General features: G+C 46.6%; 1 protein-coding gene across 1 annotated transcript in view; it reads right to left on the bottom strand.

Annotated features, from left to right (window-relative positions):
• Nucleotides 1–434: 434 nt before the first annotated feature.
• Nucleotides 435–24294, bottom strand: part of LOC311109024 (rab effector MyRIP-like) — a gene marked incomplete at both ends in the record, with an annotated part of 164821 nt that continues 140961 nt past the window's right edge. The window contains 14 exon segments of the mRNA XM_084151808.1: nt 435–475; nt 2039–2099; nt 2188–2286; nt 2857–3018; nt 3378–3569; nt 9042–9065; nt 9069–9104; nt 9598–10371; nt 11109–11779; nt 12092–12272; nt 19309–19476; nt 19584–19664; nt 20072–20169; nt 21299–21379. Coding sequence (XP_084007934.1) covers nt 435–475; nt 2039–2099; nt 2188–2286; nt 2857–3018; nt 3378–3569; nt 9042–9065; nt 9069–9104; nt 9598–10371; nt 11109–11779; nt 12092–12272; nt 19309–19476; nt 19584–19664; nt 20072–20169; nt 21299–21379 — 2669 coding nt within the window.

Genomic DNA, 24294 nt, shown 5'->3' with positions numbered 1-24294 from the left:
GACAGTGGTTTTTTCTTTTCTGTACTACAACGACTTTGAAGTTACGTTTTCTTTTGACAGTAGGACAGTGAGTTGTCTCGGTGAGGAGTGTTCGTATGCTGATTTTAAGGCAGAGACAGGCCGTCTATCAACCCACCAGGATGTGGCGTCGTGGTTACAATGAGTGAGGCCCAGGGGGGCGGATGGAGTAGGATGGGACAGGAGTTGGGTCAATCCTGGGCTGGGGAGGCAGGGTAAGGGGTCGTTTTTAGGGGGGTGACAGGATGGGGCCGTGCCTGGCTGAGGAGAGTGCTGGGTGGGGTGCACAGGGCAGGTGTTAGCCCCTGCGTAGCCCGAGGCGGACGCTGGATCAAGGCACTGGAGTTGAGAGGCCCCACGTGGGTCCACGGGTCCTGCGGGGCCCTTGAGGGACTTTTTGTGCTGTCTGTCTGTCACTACGGCTGAAGTGCTCTCACCTGCTGCTCAGACTCCTTATCTGGAAGAAGACCAGGATATACATATAAACATATAATTAAGCTATTAGGGTAGCTAAGGAGAGTTGTCAAAATGAGAAATGAAGCTATTACACAGTATAACGGTAACTGTAGTTTACATTGCATATACACTGAATGACAAAACAATAAGAACACCTTTCCGATATTGCGTTGCACTCCCCCCCCCCCCTTTTGCCCTCAGAACAGCCTCAATCCGTCGGCACCTGGACTCTACAAGGTGTCGAAAGCGATCCACAGGGATGCTGGCCCATGTTGACTCCAATGCTTCCCACAGTTGTGTCAAGTTGGCTGGATGTCCTTTGGGTGGTGGAACATTCTTGATAAACACAGGAAACTGTTGAGTGTGAAAAACACAGCAGCGTTGCAGTTCTTGACACAAACCAGTGCGCCTGGCACCTACTACCATACCCCATTCAAAGGCATTTAAATATTTTTTCTTGCCCATTCACCCTCTGAATGTCACACATACACAATCCATGTCTCAATTGACTCAAGGCTTGAAAATCCTTGAAAACCTGTCTCCTCCCCTTCATCTACACTGATTGAAGTGGATTTAACAAGTGACATCAATAAGGGATCATAGATTTCACCTGGATTCACCTGGTCAGTCTATGTCATGGAAAGAGCAGGTGTCCTTAATGTTTTGTACACTCAGTGTATTTGGTCATATTAAATCAGAATTGGCCATACAATTCAGAAGTTCCCCAGACAGAGCAAGTAACAGTAAAACATGAGTCCTTTACTGAAATAATAATTACAAAATGCTAATCTAATGACGATCCCTTTCTGAAATCAATGCTGTATGACAATATGAGAGTTCTTCTTTGATTTTGCCTCTGATGTGTTGTGCTTTTCTTTGAGACTAAAACTAAAAACAGAGTGAATCACTGATACGGTGATGGTGCCAAACATAAAGAAAACCCCCATTAATAATTAATTAACATGAAAAGGAGTGTGTCCCATCGGTTGATGACGCAGCCGTCCGATTCGTCTCTTATTCTCTGTGCTCCTTCTCTCTTTCCTAATGGAACCTTTCTCTTTCTTCCTTCTCTAGCTGGTGCCTTTAGTCTCCCGTCCATTAAATCTCTTCCTTTAGATCCAAATGTGTGATGTTAGCCTTCTAAGTGTGAATACACGTTTTTTTTTCTTCTCCAATCCAACGTCCACACATGAAAAAGGGTGTGTTATTATGTGGAGCAGACAACATTGTGTTGCCACAGCGATGTGAGCCACGATCGATGTAAAACGCACATCAGCGCATTAAGAGGGTGTGTGTGTGTTTTACGACTGCTGAAAGGCAAAACTTGCTCCTTGAGACAGTGTGACATTTCACAGTCTGAAAGATTTGAGATTTTATGAAGTGACAACGTTTGGATCATTTTTCGCCCTGGTACTTTTTCAATCAACAAGGGGAGTCAACCCTATAAACTTAATTAAACAAAAGTAGAAAAGGGAAATGGAGGTGTCAATAGATTAAATAGAACAACAACAAAAAAAGTTTTCAAACCAGGTTTTCTTTCTGATAATTTCAACAAGTCCGTTACCTTTGACTGGAGGGGCAGGTAGCTTTCTCCTCTGTTGGCGTGATGTGTCGAGGGTTTGAGGCTACAGAGAAACAGCAGATGAGTGCGGTGAATACAGTGGCCATTAGGCTGTGTTTGTGTGTAATTATAGTACGGTGGAAGAATACTACCTTAGGTTTTGGCGTGGGGAATTTGGAGAAACGATTGCAGGCGGTGACGTTCAGTCCAGCTGTTTTTAAAGATAATATCCTCACCTCGATGTCTGATATCTGGAGGGGGATGATGAAAAATGATTCAGAAAAAGGATATCAGACCTGAAGTAAAACTATATTTGCTGTACATGTAGAGCAAAGCTCAGGTTAACAGATCATTTTAATTAACTTTGCTCCTGAAGGACAATTTAGAAAACACCAGTGGAATACAATTACATATCCTACACATTCTCTCCAGTCTCCCCATTTAAGCCTGCATTCTAACAGGACCATCAGACATTGGTCGCGTTCCAGGCCGACCACATTGCAGTTGGGCATCAAATTGCTATATCATAACATGTGGTTGGTAGCCTAGGGTGGTCTAGCGGTCTAAGGCGCAGCCTCCGGGACACATGCCAACCTACTTCCCTTTGACACAAACAATCTTTCCCCACAGTCATCCTCTCTCTTTGCTCAATAAAGTCCGAAAATACCTTAAACATATATATAACAAAAGAAGATGTGGTTGGCTCATATGTCAAGCACCTATACAGGCGTTGTGAAATCTGACATGCATCTGAAATGTAATCAGCATGGAACACAGCCATTGAAACAACTGGGCGTTTGGATATGAATGGACCCCCCTACCTGGAGCTCAGACTGCTGCACCTGGGTCGCGGCAGTGGCCACCTGGTCCTCCAGGAAGGCCAGCTCTCTGTCTGAGGTGCCACTGCTGATGCCCCGGGCCACCTCCTCCAGGTCCCCCAGTGCCCCCTCTAGGCCGTACACCACCCCCGCAGCCAGGTACACCTGCAGGGATAAGTCACATGTTACAGGAGAGCTCAATGGGCACAGGTACGGCGCATAACAACGTTGGGATCCCACAGGGCTCTATCCTAGGGCCTGTCTTGTTTAGCCTCTACATTAAATGAAATAATACAGGTGTTAGTCACTATATGGTCATGCTAGGATGGACAAAAGTGGCTCAGATAGTGACTTCAGATGCGCAAGTACACATTGGTTATTTATTCTCTTGATCTAGGGTTATGGTTGAGGTTATGGTAAGGATTCAGTTTAGGGTTTAGAAAGCGCTGCACTTTGGTCCTTTCTAGCATGACCAGATAGTGACAACCGCCAACATTCAGATGTATGTAGGCTGTGGGTCTCACGTTTTCCTCCATCTTGGTGAGTTTCTGGTCCAGCTTCCTGGTCTCTAAGCAGCTGGAGAAGGACTCAGACGCGCTCATGCACTCTGAGGGGGTGACGCTATCGCCCCCCGCCTCACCAATCAGCTCCTCGGTGGCGTTGAGCACCTTCAGGACCTCTGTGGTGATACTGCACAGAGATGCAGCCGAGTACTTCTGTTCAACACACACACACACGTCAAGACACACACACACACAGAGAGAGAGACACCACATACAAACACACACAGAGATACAAGTCAGGCACACATAGGCACAAAGATGATTAGTGAGTAAAAACATGAAACAGTGAAGAGAAGAGTCGTAGAAGGGTCCGAGTGAGATGTTTACAGCATGGTCCTCAATGACAGACGAAGTCAGTCAATGACACACAGCGCTTATACACCTCCAATCAACACACACACATCATCACGACTCACGCTCGACCTGCAAGGAGCGATCAGGTGGAGGAAAACAGTGTGAGGCTTCAGGTAGAAGAGGAGGAGAGCTGTTGACCTTTTCTATTAGTAGATTCCATTATTGAATAGGTTTAAGTTATAGAGGTCATGTAAGGGTGACAGTGGACCTAACATACAGTGCATTCGGAAGGTATTCAGAGCCCTTGACTTATTCTAAAATGGATTAAACAACAAATGTTCCTCAATCTACACACAGTACCCCATAATGACAAAGCGAAAACAGGTTTTTAGACATTTTTGCAAATGTATTCAAAATAAAAAACAGAAATACCTTATTTACATAAGTATTCAGACCCTTTGCTATGAGACTTGAAATTAAGCTCAGGTGCATCCTGTTCCCATTGATCATCCTTGAGATGTTTCTACAACTTGATTGGAGTCCACCTGTGGTAAATTCAAGAACCCGATGGTCACTCTGACAGAGCTCCAGAGTTCCTCTGTAGAGATGGGAGAACCTTCCAGAAAGACAACCATCTCTGCACCACCAATCAGGCCTTTATGGTAGGTGTGTCCAGACAGAAGCCACTCCTCAGTAAAAGGCACATGACAGCCCACTTGGAGTTTGCCAAAAGGCATCTAAAGACTGAGACCATGAGAAACAAGATTCTCTGGTCTGATGAAACCAAGATTGAACTCTTTGGTCTGAATGCCAAGCGTCACGTCTGGAGGAAACCTGGCACCATCCCTACGGTGAAGTGTGGTGGTGGCAGCATCATGCTGTGGGGATGTTTTTCAGTGGCAGGGACTGGGAGACTAGTCAGGATTGAGGGAAAGATGAACGGAGAAAAGTACAGAGAGATGAAAACCTGCTCCAGAGCGCTCAGGACCTCAGACTGGGGCGAAAGTTCACCTTCCAACAGGACAACGAACCTAAGCACACAGCCAAGACAACGCAGGAGTGGCTTCGGGACAAGTCCCAATGTCCTTGAGTGGCCCAGCCAGAGCCCAGACTTGAACCCGATTGAACATCTCTGGAGACCTGAAAATAGCTGTGCAGCGACGCCCCACATCCAACCTGACAGAGCTTGAGAGGATCTGCAGAAAATAATGGGAGAAACTGCCCAAATACAGGTGTGCCAAGCTTGTAGCGTCATACCCAAGAAGACTTGAGGCTGTAATCGCTGCCAAAGGTGCTTCAACAGAGTACTGAGTAAAGGGTCTGAATACTTGTTTTTTCTTTGTCATTATGGGATATTGTGTGTAGATTGATGAAGGAAAAAAAGTATTTAATCAATTTTAGAATAAGGCTGTAACATAACAAAATGTGTAAAAAAGTCAAGGGGTTTAAATACTTTCCGAATGCACTGTATGGTAAATGAAAGTGCAGTCCCGGCTGGAACCTATACGACATAACAAACCACACTCCAACTGTAAAGTACAAACAAGAACAGTACATCTGAACAGATGAGAAGGAGAGAGGGGAGAGGGAGAAGGAGAGAGATAGATGTAATTCAATATTGAGTTAATCATTGGCTTGAAGCTTTGATCTGTGGGACTAATGAGTGCATTGATCCACCCGCTTTTGCTCTCTCTCTCTCTCTCTCTCTCTAAGACATGTTAGTTAGCTAGTGACCTGCGTGGGCTCTGAAAGGAAGTGTACAGTGTGGGTGTTAGGGGGTGTTAGTGGGTGGCACTCGAGTCTGAGATGAGACGAGATGAGAGACGGCTCCTTTTCAACACTCAGCGGTGACATAGAGAGCAAAGAGTTCCGGTACTGACTAAGTAGGTCGATGGAGAATGGGAGCCGGAGTGAGAGTTTTGGCCATCACCTCCTTTACAAAGAGACATCATTATCACTCCCAACACATGCCTAATTTCCTACTGTGACATTTGTGTTTAGAAAGCACTTTAGAAAGTGCATCCACACTAGTATTCCTGAGATACCATGCAGTGTGTGCTTGTGTAAAGGACATCAACGCTGCTTGCTTTGCGAGTACCACTTCCTTCCGATTCGGCCCATACCTGGCTCGAACTCGGGATCTCTGCCTCACAAACACAAGTGACCGCCCTCCCTCAAGCGTCTTAGCCGATTGAGCCACCTCAAAAGCTAGATAATGAGGCGACGCAAGCGGGACACTTACGGCTGAGGAGTACGTTTCACATATCACCATGTGCTACACTTGGGTGATATGAACATGCTGCAGATCTATCCTTTTGATACTTAGTCATATCTCAAACAAGTGGAGAGCTATGCAAATTTACTTTACAGTGTCTTTAATATTCCAAAAGAGGGACGGCGACAGCATCTTCCACAAATGGCCGCAACAGCAACGTTTTCAATTCATGGTGCTCTTATTTATAAAAAAATTAATACATCACCTTTTAAAAAATAGAAACAAGAGCACCATGAATTGAAAACGTTGTTGTTGTGGTCATTATTTTGTGGGAGAAGATGTTGTCACTTTTCCTCTTTTGGAATAAAAAGGGACTTTACCCAGATTAGCACCCCATTCCAGAGAAGCCTTTTAGTAGTGTGTGGGTGTGTGGGATATCATGGTATATCAATCCATCCATATTTATACTTGAGTAAAAGTAACAAATGAAAGTAAATGTTATACATCAAATTCCTTATATTAAGCAAACCAGACGGCACGATTTTCTTGTTTTTGTACCTTTACGGACAGACAGGGGCACACTCCAAGACTTTACAAGACATTACAAACGCAGTATTTGTGTTTAGTGAGTCCGCCAGATCAGAGGCAGTAGGGATGACAACACGTGATATTGGTAGGTGCATGAATTGGACCATATTGCTGTCCTGCCTGAGCATTCGAAATGTAACGAGTACTTTTGGGTGTCAGGTAAAGTATTTTCTTTAGAAATGTAGTGGAGTAAAAGTAAAACTTGTCAAAAATATAAATAGTAAAGTACAGATACCAAAATAACTACTTATTAGTCCTTTCAAGTATTTCTACTAGTTTCACACCTTTTATGTAACTCTGCCATTCATACCCCAGCCTCTGCCCTTTCCAAATGTCTAAAATGTATTGAAAAAGAATAAAAGAGAAAAGCACTATAAATGAAACAAGTATATTAGCTAATGCAATCGGCTTCATATGTCTGAATTGAATTCAGCACCATCAGCTTTTCACTCCCTCTTTCACTCCCTATCTATTCCTAAAATAGGACACATCTCGATAAGAACAAATCGGCATCACAAATGGTATCCTACACACTACATGCCCTGGTCAAAAGTAGTGTACTATAGAAGGAATAGGGCGCTATTTGGGACACAAACAACTGAAGTAGAGCAGAGAGAGAGAGAGTGACTAATACCATTATGGTCCTTGACAAAACAAGCATGTCTCACTTGATCATGCCTTACTTGTGACAGAGTGTCTGAGAAAGCATTGTAAAAGGAGGAATCATCAGATAGATGCATGTGTGCCTGAGTGTGTGTTAGTGGTCTACAGTCATGGTCAAAAGTTTTGAGAATGACACAAGTATTGGTCTTCACAAAGTTTGCTGCTTCAGTGTTTTTAGATATTTTTGTCAGATGTTACTATGGTATACTGAAGTATAATTACAAGCATTCCATAAGTGTCAAAGGCTTTTATTGACAATTACATGAAGTTTATGCAAAGAGTCAATATTTGCAGTGTTGACCCTTCTTTTTCAAGACCTCTGCAATCCACCCTGGCATGCTGTCAATTAACTTCTGGGCCACATCCTGACTGATGGCAGCCCATTCTTGCATAATCAATGCTTGGAGTTTGTCAGAATTTGTGGGTTTTTGTTTGTCCACCCGCCTCTTGAGGATTGACCACAAGTTCTCAATGGGATTAAGGTCTGGGGAGTTTCCTGGCCTTTGACCCAAAATGTCGATGTTTTGTTCCCCGAGCCACACAGTTATCATTTTGCCTTATGGCAAGGTGCTCCATCATGCTGGAAAAGGCCTTGTTCGTCAGCAAACTGTTCTTGGATGGTTGGGAGAAGTTGCTCTTGAAGGATGTGTTGGTACCATTCTTTATTCATGGCTGTGTTCTTAGGCAAAATTGTGAGTGAGCCCACTCCCTTGGCTGAGAAGCAACCCCACACATGAATGTTCTCAGGATGCTTTACTGTTGGCATGACACAGGACTGATGGTAGCGCTCACCTTCTCTTCTCCGGACAAGCTTTTTTCCGGATGCCCCAAACAATCGGAAAGGGGCTTCATCAGAGAAAATTACTTTACCCCAGTCCTCAGCAGTCCAATCCCTGTACCTTTTGCAGAATATCAGTCTGTCCCTGATGTTTTTCCTGGAGAGAAGTGGCTTCCTCGCTGCCCTTCTTGACACCAGGCCATCCTCCAAAAGTCTTCGCCTCACTGTGCGTGCAGATGCACTCACACCTGCCTGCTGCCATTCCTCTGCACTGGTGGTGCCCCGATTCCGCAGCTGAATCAACTTTAGGAGACGGTCCTGGTGCTTGCTGGACTTTCTTGGGCGCCCTGAAGCCTTCTTCACAACAATTGAACCTCTCTCCTTGAAGTTCTTGATGATCCGATAAATGGTTGATTTAGGTGCAATCTTACTAGCAGCAATATCCTTGCCCGTGAAGCCCTTTTTGTGCAAAGCAATGATGACGGCACGTGTTTCCTTGCAGGTGACCATGGTTAACAGAGGAAGAACAATGATTTCAAGCACCACCCTCCTTTTAAACTTCCAGTCTGTTATTCTAACTCAATCAGCATGACATAGTGATCTCCAGCCTTGTGCTTGTCAACACTCTCACCTGTGTTAACGAGATAATCACTGACATGATGTCAGCTGGTCCTTTTGTGGCAGGGCTGAGATGCAGTGGAAATGTTTTTTGGGGATTAAGTTCATTTTCATGGCAAAGAGGGACTTTGCAATTAATTGCAATTGATCTGATCACTCTTCATAACATTCTGGAGTATATGCAAATTGGCATCATAAAAACTGAGGCAGCAGACTTTGTGAAAATTAATATTTGTGTCATTCTCAAAACTTTTGACCATGACTGTACGTCAATCACAGTAATTTCATAGTTTTGGTGTATCAAGTGAATGTTAAGGTTGGGACTTAGTCATGACTCATGTTGCATAGAAGGTCTATGTGTGTGTGTGTGTGTGTGTGTGTGTATGTGTGTATGTGTGTGTGCCCATACGTGTGCCCGTGTGTGTGATGTCCTGACCGGGGCCTGTGTTATAGAGACAGTAGATTTCACCTGCTGTAAGAGAGAGGAGAGCAACTATAGCCTCCGCTGTAGTTCCAACCCATTCTGTCCCTCCTGACAGACAAGACAGACACGCATGGACGGACCGACGGACGGACAGAGAGACAGACAGGAGAAAGGGAGAGAGGTGGGACATGGATGGCACAGCAAAATATGGATGAGAGAAGAGGTAAGAAGAGGTAAGCGAGCAGGGAGAAAGACGTTAGGGATGAGTAGAAGGTACAGACAGAAGAAATGGGAGGGGAAATAAAGGAGTGAAATGAGGAGTACGATACAGAGACAGTTTAAGATCAGATTGAAAGATAACTAAGGGTAGCCCCCCTGCCGTGTTTAGGTGAGGACAAACAGGACATTGCTGGTAGGCTAAAGCCATAGAGCCATAGATGTACTCGAGAGCTCATCTCCTATCTTTACCCATGCTAAAACAGGCTTTGGGCCAAGTAACCCTATCCTGGTATCCATATCCCTAGATTTGGCCCTCTAGCCAACTCTATGGCTAAAGCGAAATATGAAACAATGAGTTCCTGTTCCGCCTCTCTTTGCTCACCTGTCCGTCACACAGCACCCCCTCCTGGACAGATGGGGAAATAGAAGGTGAGGTGGGCGTGGATCTGATCTTTTCTTTTTGGTCTTCCACTTGTTCCCCCTTTTTCTCGGTCTTTCTGTCCACCTCTTTTCTCTGTGGTCTCTTACTTTGCCTGTTCTTCTCCACTGTCTTCTCTTCTCTGTCATCTACTTTCTCTTCCAAACTCTTTCCTCCTCTCTCCAACCTCCTCTCCTTCACTCTCTCCTCCTCTCTTAACGTCGGCCTTTCCGTTAGTCGCTCTCTCTTTTTCAGTTCCAGCCCTTTCACTGACTCGATTGTCTCTCTCTTCGTCCTATCCTGACTTTTACTGCTCGGTCTGTCTCTCGGTCTCTCACTCTGTCTCTGCCGATCTCGTTCTCTCTCATTCTGCCTCAACTTCTCTTTCAGTCTGTCACTTTCTCTGTCTCTCCCTCCAGGACTTTGGATTGGCTCGTCCTCGGACGAGCTCACTACTTCTTTGCTGTCGGCTCGTCCAACCAGCTGGCTCAGTTTGGAGCGGAGCTCCTGCTCCAGTGTGTCTCCAGAGCCGGGCCCAGTGCTGCTGGGGGACAGTGGGCCAGGGGCCATGGGGTTAAGGGGGTTGGGGGCCGCAGAGTTAGGGGCCATAGTGTCCTGGTCCTTGGGCTCGGGGGTCATGACCTCAGAGGAGGCTTTAGGGATGGGCACCACATCAGGGGCGGCCATCTCCTCACTCATGCCCCTCTTCAACAGGGCATTCAGCAGGAAACTGTTCTCCTAAGGATGGAGAGAGAAAGAGAGAGCGAGAGAGAAAGAGAGAGCGAGAGAGAGCGAGAGAAGAGAGAGAGGAGAGAGAGAGAGGAAAGAGAGAGAGAGAGAGAGAGAGAGAGAGAGAGAGAGAGAGAGAGAGAGAGAGAGAGAGAGAGAGAGAGGAGAGAGAGAAAAGAGAAAGAACGAGAGAAAGAAAGAGAGAGCAATAGGGAGAGAGACCCTAATGTTAATTTCTTTCTTTATGAAAAATATTGGTCCTTTTCTGCCACATAGTGGTGAGGTAATGTTTCTCAGTCTTATGAGGGTTGACCAATGACTTTAAACCTTTTTCAGACATTTGTAACAACAAAAATGAGGTGGAGTAAAAATTATTATAAATCCAAAATCTCTGTATAGCTCAATTTACTACTGTAAATGAGAAATGAGAACGAGATTAGTGTAGCTGCTACACGCTCCTTATCTTTACATTTTAGTAATTTAGCACAGGGTTTCCCCCCCTGGGTGCACGTTTTGGTTTTTGCCCTAGCACTACACAGCTGATTCAAATAACCAACTCATCATCAAGCTTTGATTATTTGAATCAGCTGTGTAGTGCTAGCGCAAAAAAAATAAATGTGAACCCATGGGGGGATTTAGCAGAGACTGTCAGCCAGAGTGACTTACTGTCAAAGCGTTCAACTAAGGTAGGCAAGACAACCGCATATCACAGTCATGGCAAGTTAAACTTCCTGTCGTCCTCCCACCTGTACAGATTGTGCGTAGAGGGGCTGTGTGTGGGCCTGGCTCCCCGCCGGTTCCCTCTTGCTCTTCCTGCGTCTCCGCGACCTCCTGACCTGGTCGCTCTGCCTGCTGTCCTCCGCCTCGCTACTATCCCCCGTCAACTTGGGGTTAAAGTTCACATCCAGCGCCTCCGGGTGGAGCGGGTACGAAGGGAGGTTCTGGTGTTGATGATGGTGGTACTGAGCTTGCTGGGGATGAAGATGCGGGTCCGAGTTAGGGCCTTTTTTTCCCATCAAGTTCTGGAGGGGTTTGCGGGGGCGGGCGGAAGGTACCGAGGTGGACTCTGAGTCCGAGTTGAGGGTCTCAGTGTTGGTGTACTGGCCCGAGGAGGGCGAGGTGACCGAGAGGTGGACCGGGGTGTACGTCCACTCCGGGTCGTGTTGGGAGTCCGTGTAGTACGTCTCGTCTGAGAGTTTCCGTCGAAACTGGCGGAGCGCGGTCCCCCAGCCCCCCTCGTCATTCTCCTGATCGGATTCAGAGCCCATCTCGTCATAGGCTGAGACCACGCCAGACTCTTTCTCCAGGACGCTGAACACCAGCGACTTTCTCTTGGTCAGTAGGCTGGGACGGGAGTGCTGAGAGCTCTGCAGAGCGATCCAGTTACCGTCAGGGCTCTGCAAAACCGAGGACGCGCCTGTACATACATACATACAAGCACAGACAAACATATACAAAGCTTTACATAAGTGACAAAAACAGCATTCTTCCTGTGAGCGTAATGGTATGGAATTGTCCTGTTGCATGTAACATACTGTTTTTGACTGTACAAATAAGAGACGTGAAATTACTGACATCTTTGCATGTCATGTGTGACAGAATGGACATGTCTCTGGGTTGAGTGTAGAGTGTTATGCATCTGACTAAAAGGATGACTGCTATGGACGTGTCTCTGTCTCTAATGTGTGTGTGACTGTATGAGGGACCCATGTTTCAGTGTGTGTCGTACTGGAGTTGTCCAGGCGGTCCACACTCTTCCAGCTGGGCAGTGAGGAGGCCCTGGCAGTGTCCTTCTTCAGAGAGGTGTAGTCCTGTACCCCGCCCCCTTCCCCTGCCCCCGCCACCACTAGTGCCTCAGTGACCTTCGCTGGAGAGTCATCACTGGTCAGGGAGAATGCCGACTGCGACCTCTGTACACACACGCACAAACAACAAATACAAAAACATGTTAATGATAGGCTACACACTTTAAAAACTACAAGTGCTGAAAAGGTAACACAGAATTATACAGAATGCAGAATGTTGGGTCTACCAGCCAAGGCCAGCTTCAAATGCTAACTGTCACAGTGGCAGAATTTTGTTCAGGGCAGCAATTTTCCCATGCTTCAGTTCCAGCCAAACAAAACTGGAGGATTAGGTAGAAAAGATTAGCTTGTTTGGGTGGCTATGTGGATAACAGTGACTACGTGATATCTGCTGGACTGTTCCTTTTTACGGTACTACATCCTGTTTATGTTTAGCCTCAGCCCAAACATGGTTAGTTTATTGTTGTTTCGGTTATTTCTAATTGTACTATATCACTGTAGACCCCCCAGCCTAGCTAAACCTGCCTTAGATAGCTCCTTTGCCCCTCCCCCAATAAACGCGAAGACCGACTCAATTGATGCCTCCAGCGATGCTATCTCTTTCATTGTTACCCAACGCTTAGGTTTACCTCCACTTTACTCATATCCTTCCATATCCTTGTCTGTACATAATGCCCTGAATCTTTTCTATAACACCCGGAAATCTGCCCCCTTTATTCTATGTACCCAACGCACTAGAAGACCAGTTCTTAAAGCCTTTAGCCGTATCCTTATTCTAGTCCTCCTCTGTTCCTCTGGTGATGTAGAGGCTAACCCAGGCCCTGCAGCCCTCAGTATCACTCCTACTCCCCAGGCGCTATCATTTGATGACTTCTGTAATCGCAAAAGTCTTGGTTTCTTGCACATAAATATCAGAAGTCTACTTCCTAAGTTTGAGTTATTCACTGCGTTAGCACACTCTGCCAACCCTGATGTTCTAGCAGTGTCTGAATCCTGGCTCAGGAAGGCCCCAACTATAACATTTTCCGTCTAGATAGAACTGCCAAAGGGGGTGGAGTTGCAATCTACTGTAGAGATAGCCTGCAGAGCTCTATCATACTATCCAGGTCTGTGCCCAAACAGTTTGAGCTTCTACTTCTGAAAATCCACCTTTCCAGAAATAAGTCTCTCACTGTTGCCGCTTGCTACAGACCCCCCTCAGCCCCCAGCTGTGCCCTGGACACCATATGTGAATTGATTGCCCCCCATTTATCCTCAGAGTTTGTACTGCTTGGTGACCTAAATTGGGATATGCTTAATACCCCAGCCATCCTACAATCCAAGCTAGATGCCCTCAACCTCACGCAAATTATCAACGAACCTACCAGGTACAACCCTAAATCCGTAAACATGGGTACCCTCATAGATATCATCCTGACTAACATACCCTCTAAATACACCTCAGCTGTCTTCAACCAGGATCTCAGCGATCACTTCCTTATTGCCTGCGTCCGTAACGGGTCCGCGGTCAAACGACCACCCCTCATCACTGTCAAACGCTCCCTAAAACACTTTAGCGAGGAGGCCTTCCTAATTGACCTGGCCCAGGTATCCTGGATGGATATAGATCTCATTCCGTCAGTAGAGGATGCCTGGTTATTCCTTAAAAGTAATTTCCTCTCAATCTTAAATAAACATGCCCCATTCAAAAAATACAGAACTAAGAACCGATATAGCCCCTGGTTCTCCTCAGACTTGACTGCCCTTGACCAGCACAAAAACATCCTGTGGCGTACAGCATTAGCATCAAATAGCCCCCGCGATATGCAACTTTTCAGGGAAGTTAGGAACCAATATACACAAGCAGTCAGGAAAGCAAAGGCTAACTTTTTCAAACAGAAATTTGCATCCTGTAGCACTAACTCCAAAAAGTTTTGGGACACTGTAAAGTCCATGGAGAATAAGAGCACTTCCTCCCAGCTGCCCACTGCACTGAGGCTAGGAAACACTATCACCACCGATAAATCTACAATAATCGAGAATTTCAACAAGCATTTTGCTACAGCTGGCCATGCTTTCCATCTGGCTACCACTAACCCGGCCACCAACTCTGCACCCTCTGCTGCAACTTGCCCATGCCCCCCCCGCTTCTCCTTCACACAAATTCAGACAGCTGATGTTTTGAAAGCGCTGCAAAATCTGGACCCCTACAAATCAGCTGGGCTAGACAATCTGGACCCTTTCTTTCTAAAACTAGCCGCCGAAATTGTCGCTACCCCTATTACTAGTCTGTTCAACCTCTCTTTCATAACGTCTGAGATCCCCAGAGATTGGAAAGCAGCCGCGGTCATCCCCCTCTTCAAAGGGGGTGACACTCTAGATCCAAACTGCTACAGACCTATATCCATCCTGCCCTGCCTTTTGAAAGTATTCGAAAGCCAAGTTAACAAACAGATCATCGACCATTTCGAATACCACCGTACCTTCTCCGCTATGCAATCCGGTTTCCGAGCTGGTCACGGGTGCACTTCAGCCACGCTCAAGGTCCTAAACGATATTATAACCGCGATTGATAATAGACAGTACTGTGCAGCCGTCTTCATCGACCTGGCCAAGGCTTTCGACTCTGTCAACCACCGCATTCTTATTGGCAGACTAAATAGCCTTGGTTTCTCAAATGACTGCCTCGCCTGGTTCACCAAATACTTCTCAGATAGAGTTCAGTGTGTCAAATCGGAGGGCCTGTTGTCTGGACCTATGGCAGTCTCTATGGGGGTGCCACAGGGTTCAATTCTTGGGCCGACACTTTTCTCCGTGTATATCAATGATGTCGCTCTTGCTGCTGGTGACTCTCAGATCCACCTCTACGCAGACGACACCATTTTGTATACATCTGGCCCTTCATTGGACACTGTGTTAACAAACCTCCAAACGAGCTTCAATGCCATACAACAATCCTTCAGTAGCCTCCAACTGCTCTTAAACACTAGTAAAACTAAATGCATGCTTTTCAATCGAACGCTGCTGGCACCCGCCCACCCGACTAGAATCACCACTCTCGACGGGTCTGACCTAGAGTATGTGGACAACTACAAATACCTAGGTGTCTGGTTAGACTGTAAACTCAACTTCCAGACTCACATAAAGAATCTCCAATCCAAAGTTAAATCTAGAATCGGCTTCCTATTTCGCAATAAAGCCTCCTTCACTCATGCTGCCAAACATGCCCTCGTAAAACTGACTATCCTACCGATCCTTGACTTCGGCGATGTAATTTACAAAATAGCCTCCAACACTCTACTCAGCAAATTGGATGTAGTCTATCACAGTGCCATCCGTTTTGTCTCCAAAGCCCCATACACTACCCACCACTGTGACCTGTACGCTCTTGTTGGCTGGTCCTCACTACATGTTCGTCGTCAAACCCACTGGCTCCAGGCCATCTATAAATCACTGCTAGGCAAATCCCCGCCTTATCTTAGCTCATTGGTCACCATAGCAGCACCCACCCGTAGTCTGCGCTCCAGCAGGTATATCTCACTGGTCATTCCCAAAGCCAACACCTCCTTTGGCCGCCATTCCTTCCAGTTCTCTGCTGCCAATGACTGGAACGAATTGCAAAAATCTCTGAAGCTGGAGACTCTTATCTCCCTCAATAACTTTAAGCATCAGTTGTCAGAGCACCTTACCGATCACTGCACCTGTACACAGCCCATCTGAAATTAGCCCACCCAACTACCTCATCCCTATATTGTTATTTATTTTGCTTTTTTGCACCCCAGTATCTCTATTTGCACATAATCTCTTGCACATCTAGCATTCCAGTGTTAATACTATTGTAATTATTCTGCACTATAGCCTATTTATTGCCTTACCTCCATAACTTGCTACATTTGCACACACTGTATATATATTTTCTGTTTTATTTCTGACTTTATGTTTTTTACCCCATATGTAACTCTGTGTTGTTTTTATTGCACTACTTTGCTTTATCTTGGCCAGGTCGCAGTTGTAAATGAGAACCTGTTCTCAACTGGCTTACCTGGTTAAATAAAGGTGAAATAAAATAAATAAAATAAAAAACGTGCTGTTATTCACCGATCCAACTGAACGTGAACTGGTTGTTTGGTAAAAATGTCAGAAGGTATTGAAACGAAATGGCAACTCAAGTTTGTGTTCTTCCGGTATCCTGGTACATTGTAAGACTGATTTTCAGGATGCGTCCCAAATGGTACCCTATTTTACATAGTGCACTACTTTTGACCAGAGCCCTTTGGGGTTCCATTTGGGACGAACACCAGTCACATGGATGTGATTTATATAAAGAGTCAGCAGGGGGCATCAGAGAACTACAAATACGGACAAGAACAGCGGAGGAGGAACTAATATGAATAAAAAATCTCTGTTTACAGACACACACTCACTTTGAGCTCATTCATAGCGTGTGTGTGTGTGTGTGTGTGTGTGTGTGTGTGCGCGTGACTGTATGTGTATATGTGTGCGCACCTGTGTGTGTGTGTGCAGAGCGTTGATAAAGGGAGCCCATCCCTCTGTGGCCCAGGGAGTGTGTGTAGAGGTTTCCCTGGTAAGTTACTGTACAGTTCACAGGTACAAACAGCAATCATGCCAAAATCTGCCAAAATAATGGAAACACTTGAGTAAATGAGGGATGCAAAGTATATTAAAAGCATGTGCTTCCACACAGGTGTGGTTCCTGAGTTAATTAAGCAATTAACATCCCATCATTCTTAGGGTCATGTCTAAAAATTATGCCCCCATAGGATGACAATGCCCCCATCCACAGGGCACGAGTGGTCACTGAATGGTTTGATGAGCATGAAAATGATGTAAACCATTTGCATGCCATGGCTGTCTCAGTCACCAGATCTCACCAGATCTCGCAACACAATTGAACTTATGGGAGATTCTGGAGCGGCGCCTGAGACAGCGTTTTCCAACACAATCAATAAAACACCAAATGATGGAATTTCTCATGGAAGAATGGTATCACATCTCTCTAATAGAGTTCCAGAAACTTGTAGAATCTATGCCAAGGTGCATTGAAGCTGTTCTGGCTCGTGGTGGCCCAACACCACTTTATATTGGCGGTTCCCTTATTTTGGCAGCCAGACCTCAACCCTGTCTGTCCTCATATCTCATCACTAGGGACAGCAGTTTTTCCTGACCAGGCTCTAGCTAGAGACTATATTTAGGGCCCAGTATTTCCTGGGTCAGGTCAAATGGTCAGGAAAAAGTGTAGTGTATTGTAGTGTAGTATAGTGGAGCTTACTTTAGTGTAGTATAGTATATTATAGTGGAGCTTATTGTGGAGTAGTATAGCATAGTGTAGTGTAGTGCAGTGTAGTGTAGGGTAGTGTAGTGCAGGGTAGCGTTCCATAGTGTAGTGTAGTGTAGTGTAGGGTAGTGTAGTTCAGGGTAGTGTAGGGTAGTGTAGTGTAGTGCAGGGTAGCGTTCCGTAGTGTAGTGTAGGGTAGTGTAGGGTAGTGTAGTTCAGGGTAGTGTAGTGTAGGGTAGTGTAGGGTAGTGTAGTTCAGGGTAGTGTAGTGTAGGGTAGTGTAGTGCAGGGTAGCGTTCCATAGTGTAGTGTAGTGTAGTGTAGGGTAGTGTAGTTCAGGGTAGTGTAGTGTAGGGTAGTGTAGTGCAGGGTAGCGTTCCGTAGTGTAGTGTAGGGTAGTGTAGTGTAGGGTAGTGTAGTGTAGGGTAGTGTAGTGTAGTGTAGGGTAGTATAGTGCAGGGTAGTGTAGTGCAGGGTAGCGTTCCGTAGTGTAGGGTAGTGTAACGTAGTGTAGTGTATGGTAGTGTAGTGTAACGTAGTGTAGTGCAGGGTAGCATTCCATAGTGTAGTGTAGGGTAGTGTAGTGCAGGGTAGCATTCCATAGTGTAGTGTAGTGTAGTGTAGGGTAGTGTAGTTCAGGGTAGCGTTTGGTAGTGTAGTGTAATGTAGCGTAGTGTAGGGTAGTGCATTGCGGTGCAGGGTAGTGTAACGTAGTGTAGGGTAGGGTAGTGTAGTGCAGGGTAGCGTTCCGTAGTGTAGTGTAGTGTAGTGCAGGGTAGCGTTCCATAGTGTAGTGTAGTGTAGTGTAGTGCAGGGTAGCGTTCCATAGTGTAGTGTAGTGTAGTGTAGTGTAGTGTAGTGTAGTGTAGTGCAGGGTAGCGTTCCATAGTGTAGTGTAGTGTAGTGTAGTGTAGTGTAGTGCAGGGTAGCGTTCCATAGTGTAGTGTAGTGTAGTGTAGTGTAGTGTAGTGCAGGGTAGCGTTCCATAGTGTAGTGTAGTGTAGTGTAGTGTAGTGTAGTGTAGTGTAGTGTAGTGTAGTGTTCCATAGTGTAGTGTAGTGTAGTGTAGTGTAGTGTAGTGTAGTGTAGTGTAGTGTAGTGTAGTGTAGTGTAGTGTAGTGTAGTGTAGTGTAGTGTAGTGTAGTGTAGTGCAGGGTAGGGTGGGCGGCAGGTGGCTTAGTGGTTAAGAGCGTTGTGCCAGTAACCGAAAGGTTGCTGGTTCTAATCCCCGAGCCGACTAGGTGAAAAATCTGTCGATGTGCCCTTGAGCAAGGCACTTAACCCTAATTGCTTCTGTAAGTCGCTAAAATGACTAAAATATAAATGTAGTGCAGGGTAGTGTTTCGTAGTGTAACAGAGTAGTGTAACGTAGTGTAGGGTAGTGTAGTGTAGGGTAGCGTTCCATAGTGTAGTGTAGTGTAGTGTAGTGTAGTGTAGTGTAGGGTAGGGTAGGGTAGTGTAGGGTAGCGTTCCATAGTGTAGTGTAGGGTAGTGTAGGGTAGTGTAGTGTAGGGTTGCGTTGTGTAGTGTAGGGTAGTGTAGCTTATGTAGTGCAGCGTAGTATAGTGTACTGTAGAATACAGTAGTGTAGTGTAGTGCAGTGCATTGCGGTACAGTGTAACATAGCTTAGTGTACTGTATTGTAGTATAGTGCTGTGTTGTGTAATGTAGTGCTGGGTAGCGTAGTGTAGTGTAACGTAACGTTGTGAAGTGTAATGTAACATAGAAAAGTGTGTAATGTAGCGTAGTGTAGTGTAGTGTAGCATTACGGAATGTAGCGTAGCATAGCCTAGTGTAGTGTAGCGTTACGGAATGTAGCGTAGCATAGCGCAACATAGTGTAGTGAGGGCTTCCACCCAGACTGACCCAGAGGGAGTAGGAGCTCTTGAGGTGGGTCCGGTTGGCCTGGGCCAGGGTGCTGTGAGGGGGCAGGCTGGGGGAGGACAGCTCACTGCCCTGGGGCTGGCCCTGGCTCTGTGGCCACACAAAGTCATACTCCGTCTGCATCTCGGAATGCTTCCTCCTCTGGATGATCTGGGAGAGAGAAGGAGAGGGGGGAGAGAAAGAGAAAGAGCGAGAGAGGGCAATGTTAATGTGATGTCACCAAAAACGTCACACCAAACTCCAAACATAAAACGTACTTTTTGTACGATGGTTGTGGCGAGTTCCTCTATAAGCTCTTCTTTGTGGTCCCGTAGGTAGCGAGCCTCATTCTGCTTCTCCTGCAACACAGATACATCAAAGCCTGCTCAGAACTACCGTAAAACAAGCTTTTCTACAAGCACCAAAACCTCATCCCTAAACCAAACCCTCATCCCAATAGCTCCAAACCAAAAGAGACAGACAGAGAGAGAGACAGAGAGAGAGACAGAGAGAGACAGACAGACAGACAGACAGACAGACAGACAGACAGACAGACAGACAGACAGACAGACAGACAGACAGACAGACAGACAGACAGACAGACAGACAGACAGACAGACAGACAGACAGAGAGAGAGAGAGAGAGAGAGAGAGAGAGAGAGAGAGAGAGAGAGAGAGAGAGAGAGAAAGAAAGAGAGAGGGATGGATGGGGAGAGAGAGGAGAAAGAGAGAGAGATCGAGAGAGAAGGAAGGAGTGTTGTCTCACCAAGCTGTCACTAAACTCCTCTGCCTTGGCGATGGCTTCCTCTATGGCCTCCTCAGCAACGCGCAGGGCAACAGTGAGGGTCTCTGCCATGCTGTGTCCTGCAAACACACACACATATACACACACACACGTTTACTTACAGCCCTCTCAGGAGCTGTCATTACATAAATGGCAGATTTAATTAGAGATACAGTATACTAGACAAAACATTACCATTGCAGAGCAAATGCAATTAGTGCTGTCTGACTGTGTGTGTGTGTGTGTGCGTACATGCGTGTGTATATATGTGAGAGCGTGTGTGTTTGGGGGTCTGTTTTAGATGGGCAGATAAATACACAGTGGTCTTGTCTATTTGCTGTGATGACTCAGGTCAGGGCTGTGGTGGAGTGCTGCTGTGATGACTCATGTCAGGGCTGTGGTGGAGTGCTGCTGTGATGACTCAGGTCAGGGCTGTGGTGGAGTGCTGCTGTGATGACTCATGTCAGGGCTGTGGTGGAGTGCTGCTGTGATGACTCATGTCAGGGCTGTGGTGGAGTGCTGCTGTGATGACTCATGTCAGGGCTGTGGTGGAGTGCTGCTGTGATGACTCAGGTCAGGGCTGTGGTGGAGTGCTGCTGTGATGACTCAGGTCAGGGCTGTGGTGGAGTGCTGCTGTGATGACTCAGGTCAGGGCTGTGGTGGAGTGCTGCTGTGATGACTCAGGTCAGGGCTGTGGTGGAGTGCTGCTGTGATGACTCAGGTCAGGGCTGTGGTGGAGTGCTGCTGTGATGACTCAGGTCAGGGCTGTGGTGGAGTGCTGCTGTGATGACTCAGGTCAGGGCTGTGGTGGAGTGCTGCTGTGATGACTCAGGTCAGGGCTGTGGTGGAGTGCTGCTGTGATGACTCAGGTCAGGGCTGTGGTGGAGTGCTGCTGTGATGACTCAGGTCAGGGCTGTGGTGGAGTGCTGCTGTGATGACTCAGGTCAGGGCTGTGGTGGAGTGCTGCTGTGATGACTCAGGTCAGGGCTGTGGTGGAGTGCTGCTGTGATTACTGTGATTCCCAAACACAAGAGGCCGACTGGGAGGATCACAGACCTCTGGAACAAGAGGACCACGCAGCAGTGTGTATGTGTGTACTGCTATAATGCTGTGTCATGCTGTGGCTATACGCAATAAGTTAGTCTGATGAAACAGATATAGCTAGTATGACCATTATTCATTGGTTGGGTTCTACATGAGGTTGTGTACCTTCACTCTGCCTGTAGAAGGTGGAGTCACTGCCACAGACGCTGCCATCGTTGTCATTGCTTCCGTCGTGAACACTGCTTTCTACAGGGGAGACAGAGACACAGAGTGAGAGAGGTAGACAGAGACACAGAGTGAGAGAGATAGACAGAGACACAGAGTGAGAGAGAGAGACAGAGACAGAGTGAGAGAGGTAGACAGAGACACAGAGTGAGAGAGATAGACAGAGACAGAGTGAGAGAGATAGACAGAGACACAGAGTGAGAGAGATAGACAGAGACACAGAGTGAGAGAGATAGAGACACAGAGTGAGAGAGATAGACAGAGACACAGAGTGAGAGAGATAGAGACACAGAGTGAGAGAGATAGACAGAGACACAGAGTGAGAGAGAGAGACAGAGACACAGAGAGAGAGAGGTAGACAGAGACACAGAGTGAGAGAGGTAGACAGAGACACAGAGTGAGAGAGATAGACAGAGACACAGAGTGAGAGAGATAGACAGAGACACAGAGAAAAGAAGAAAAGAGAGAGAGAGAGAGAGAGAACAGCAACTCACTGTTTTCTCCGGGGGAGACAGACACATAGAGACACAGAGGAGAGTTTAGAGGTCAGAGGTCAGCTACGGTTGTGCTGGGAGGAACCTTGGCTCACACTGAGAAAACCTCACCTCACCATCATCAGCAGAGGAGAGCAATGTGGCACCTATGGCACTGCTCCAATTCATTTGAACACATCCCTGAACCCATTTTCTTTCAGCCGTGTGTATGTGTGTGTTTATGAACTGTGGGTGTGTTTGCCTGTGTAGCGTTGTCTCTTCATTAACCACACCTCATTGCAGAGGGCCATTTGTTGGCAGATATGTAACCCATAGGGCCATCTGTTTTCTCCAGGAGGTCTTTCATCGACTCTTTAGTTCCTCTCAAGGGAACAATCGACTTCCTTCAATTAGCAGCTAAGATCCACAGTTCTGGGACTAACATCGGTGTTACAGCTGAAATTATCTCCCTGCCACAGCCTGTGCCCCTGAAGTACTGGTCTGAACTGTGTGTGTGTGTGTGTGTGTGTGTGTGTGTGTGTGTGTGTGTGTGTGTGTGTGTGTGTGTAGATGCTGGGGCTGTGATGGCTTTAGCGGTGACACGAAGCATTCGAACCTAGCAGTGGGAATCGCGGCAGGCCACTAGGAATCCTCTGAGTGTCTGTGTGCTGTGAGGCTGAAACTGCAGTGACATTTGGGGCTAGGCGAGCAGACAGACTTGCTTGTGTTGGCCTGTCTGTCTGTAGTGGGACTCTGCTTGGTCAGGCATAGGACAGGTTGTCTTGTGTTTTAACAGTTTTGGTCCCATCCCGGCTTAGAGGGAGTGGTCAGTCTTTCAGTTCTTCTTTGATCTGACAAGAACTCCCACCAATGTCATCTTCATTCAAATCACTGTCCTGTGTCCTCCCTACCTTCCTCTTCCTCTCCTGTTCCTCCTCCCTTTTCTGTCATCTTTCTACCATCCCACCATCTCTGGAGTTTGTTTTTCCATTTGATGGCTTGTTTTTCCCCCTCTGATAATAAGTGAGAATCGTGGCCCCACAACTCCACCACAGCGTATGGTTTAAGTCAGCTTCCAGACCACGTCTCGAATGCTTCAGGTCAGCTTCATTAAATGCCACTCCAAGGCCTCTCTCTCTCCTGTGCTCTGTTTTAGATGCAGGGTGTGTGTGTGTGTGTGCCTGCCCATTTTGACTTAAAGGAGAGAGAGAGCCAACAACAACATACAGTATATTACCCAGCACAAATAAAGCCTGAAATCATGTATGCAGTAGGACGGTGAGAGACACTGGCACTGCCGACGATAACCGAGTCCTAAAAAGGGAAATGAAGCAACAACAATGCCCTGTAAACGAACATGATCACAAGATGGAGGCCGTGTGGTATTTTGTTTACTGACACAGTAACGCTTTTCTGTTTCTTTCTTTTGTTTTCTCACTTTGTCTCCATGCTCACTTTCCCTCACCTTCCCTCTCTTTTTCCTCTCTCTATTTCCATGTCTCATTCTCTCTACATGCATTGTCATGACCCTCTCCTGAATCATTTCGACCCCCCCCCCCCCCCCCCCACACCTCCACTGGGCGTGTCCTCCTCAAACCAGGAAGCTTATGTCATCTCAAGTCAGTTTATTATAGAGATAACTATATCCTCTGTGTTCCTCACTGTTCCTGTTTAATTTCTTCTCATTGACCACGGTCTCACCTTTTCCCCACTCACGGCTCGGGAGAGGAATCACTCGATATCACCATGACTACCCTGCCGACGGCAGCACCGGGCTGTGTGTGTGTCTCTGTGTGTGTGTGAGACACTCCTGTCAGTAAAGCTCCGCTTAAAGGTGAAGTTCCTCAAGCAGTAGGAGGAAGGGCAGTCCAGACAGCTAGCTTTCAATGTTATTAGAGCATCTGCCACCGCACCCACACAACGACTGGGCCTTTATTTACACCACCACAGCTCACACACCAACAGTAAGAGAATGAGAGAGAAAGACAGACGAAGAGAGAGAGAGTTTCTGAATGAGAAATTCACAGACTGGGAGTACACCTGATTTCTCCATCTGCTGCATGTTGTAGTGAAATATACTGGCCACCAGGGGCACTGCAGATCATGATACAGTACAGCAGCAGCCATTAGGGGTTGAGATGAGAGGGGCATGGTGGACTTCTGTTCTGTTCTCCACCTATTAAATCTCTTCTGACACTGACAACGTCTCTGCAATAAGTTGTGTGGGTGGCACTGTGTGTGTGTGTGCAGGTGTGTGTGTGTGTGTAGGTGTGTGTGAGAGAGAGAGAGAGAGAGAGAGAGAGAGAGAGAGAGAGAGAGAGAGAGAAAAAGAGAGAGTGTGTGCGTGTGCGTTGGTTTGTGTGTGTCTTTAAACCACTTAAAACATCTGACGGATAGTTAGTGACAGATCAATATGTCTTTGACATCACAGAGTCAGGGCCACTTAAGGTCACATCATGACAT

The sequence above is a fragment of the Coregonus lavaretus genome, assembly GCF_964263955.1.
Source record: "Coregonus lavaretus genome assembly, chromosome: 34".
NCBI classification, from domain to species: Eukaryota; Metazoa; Chordata; class Actinopteri; order Salmoniformes; family Salmonidae; genus Coregonus; species Coregonus lavaretus.
This window is presented reverse-complemented; position numbering and strand designations above follow the sequence as displayed.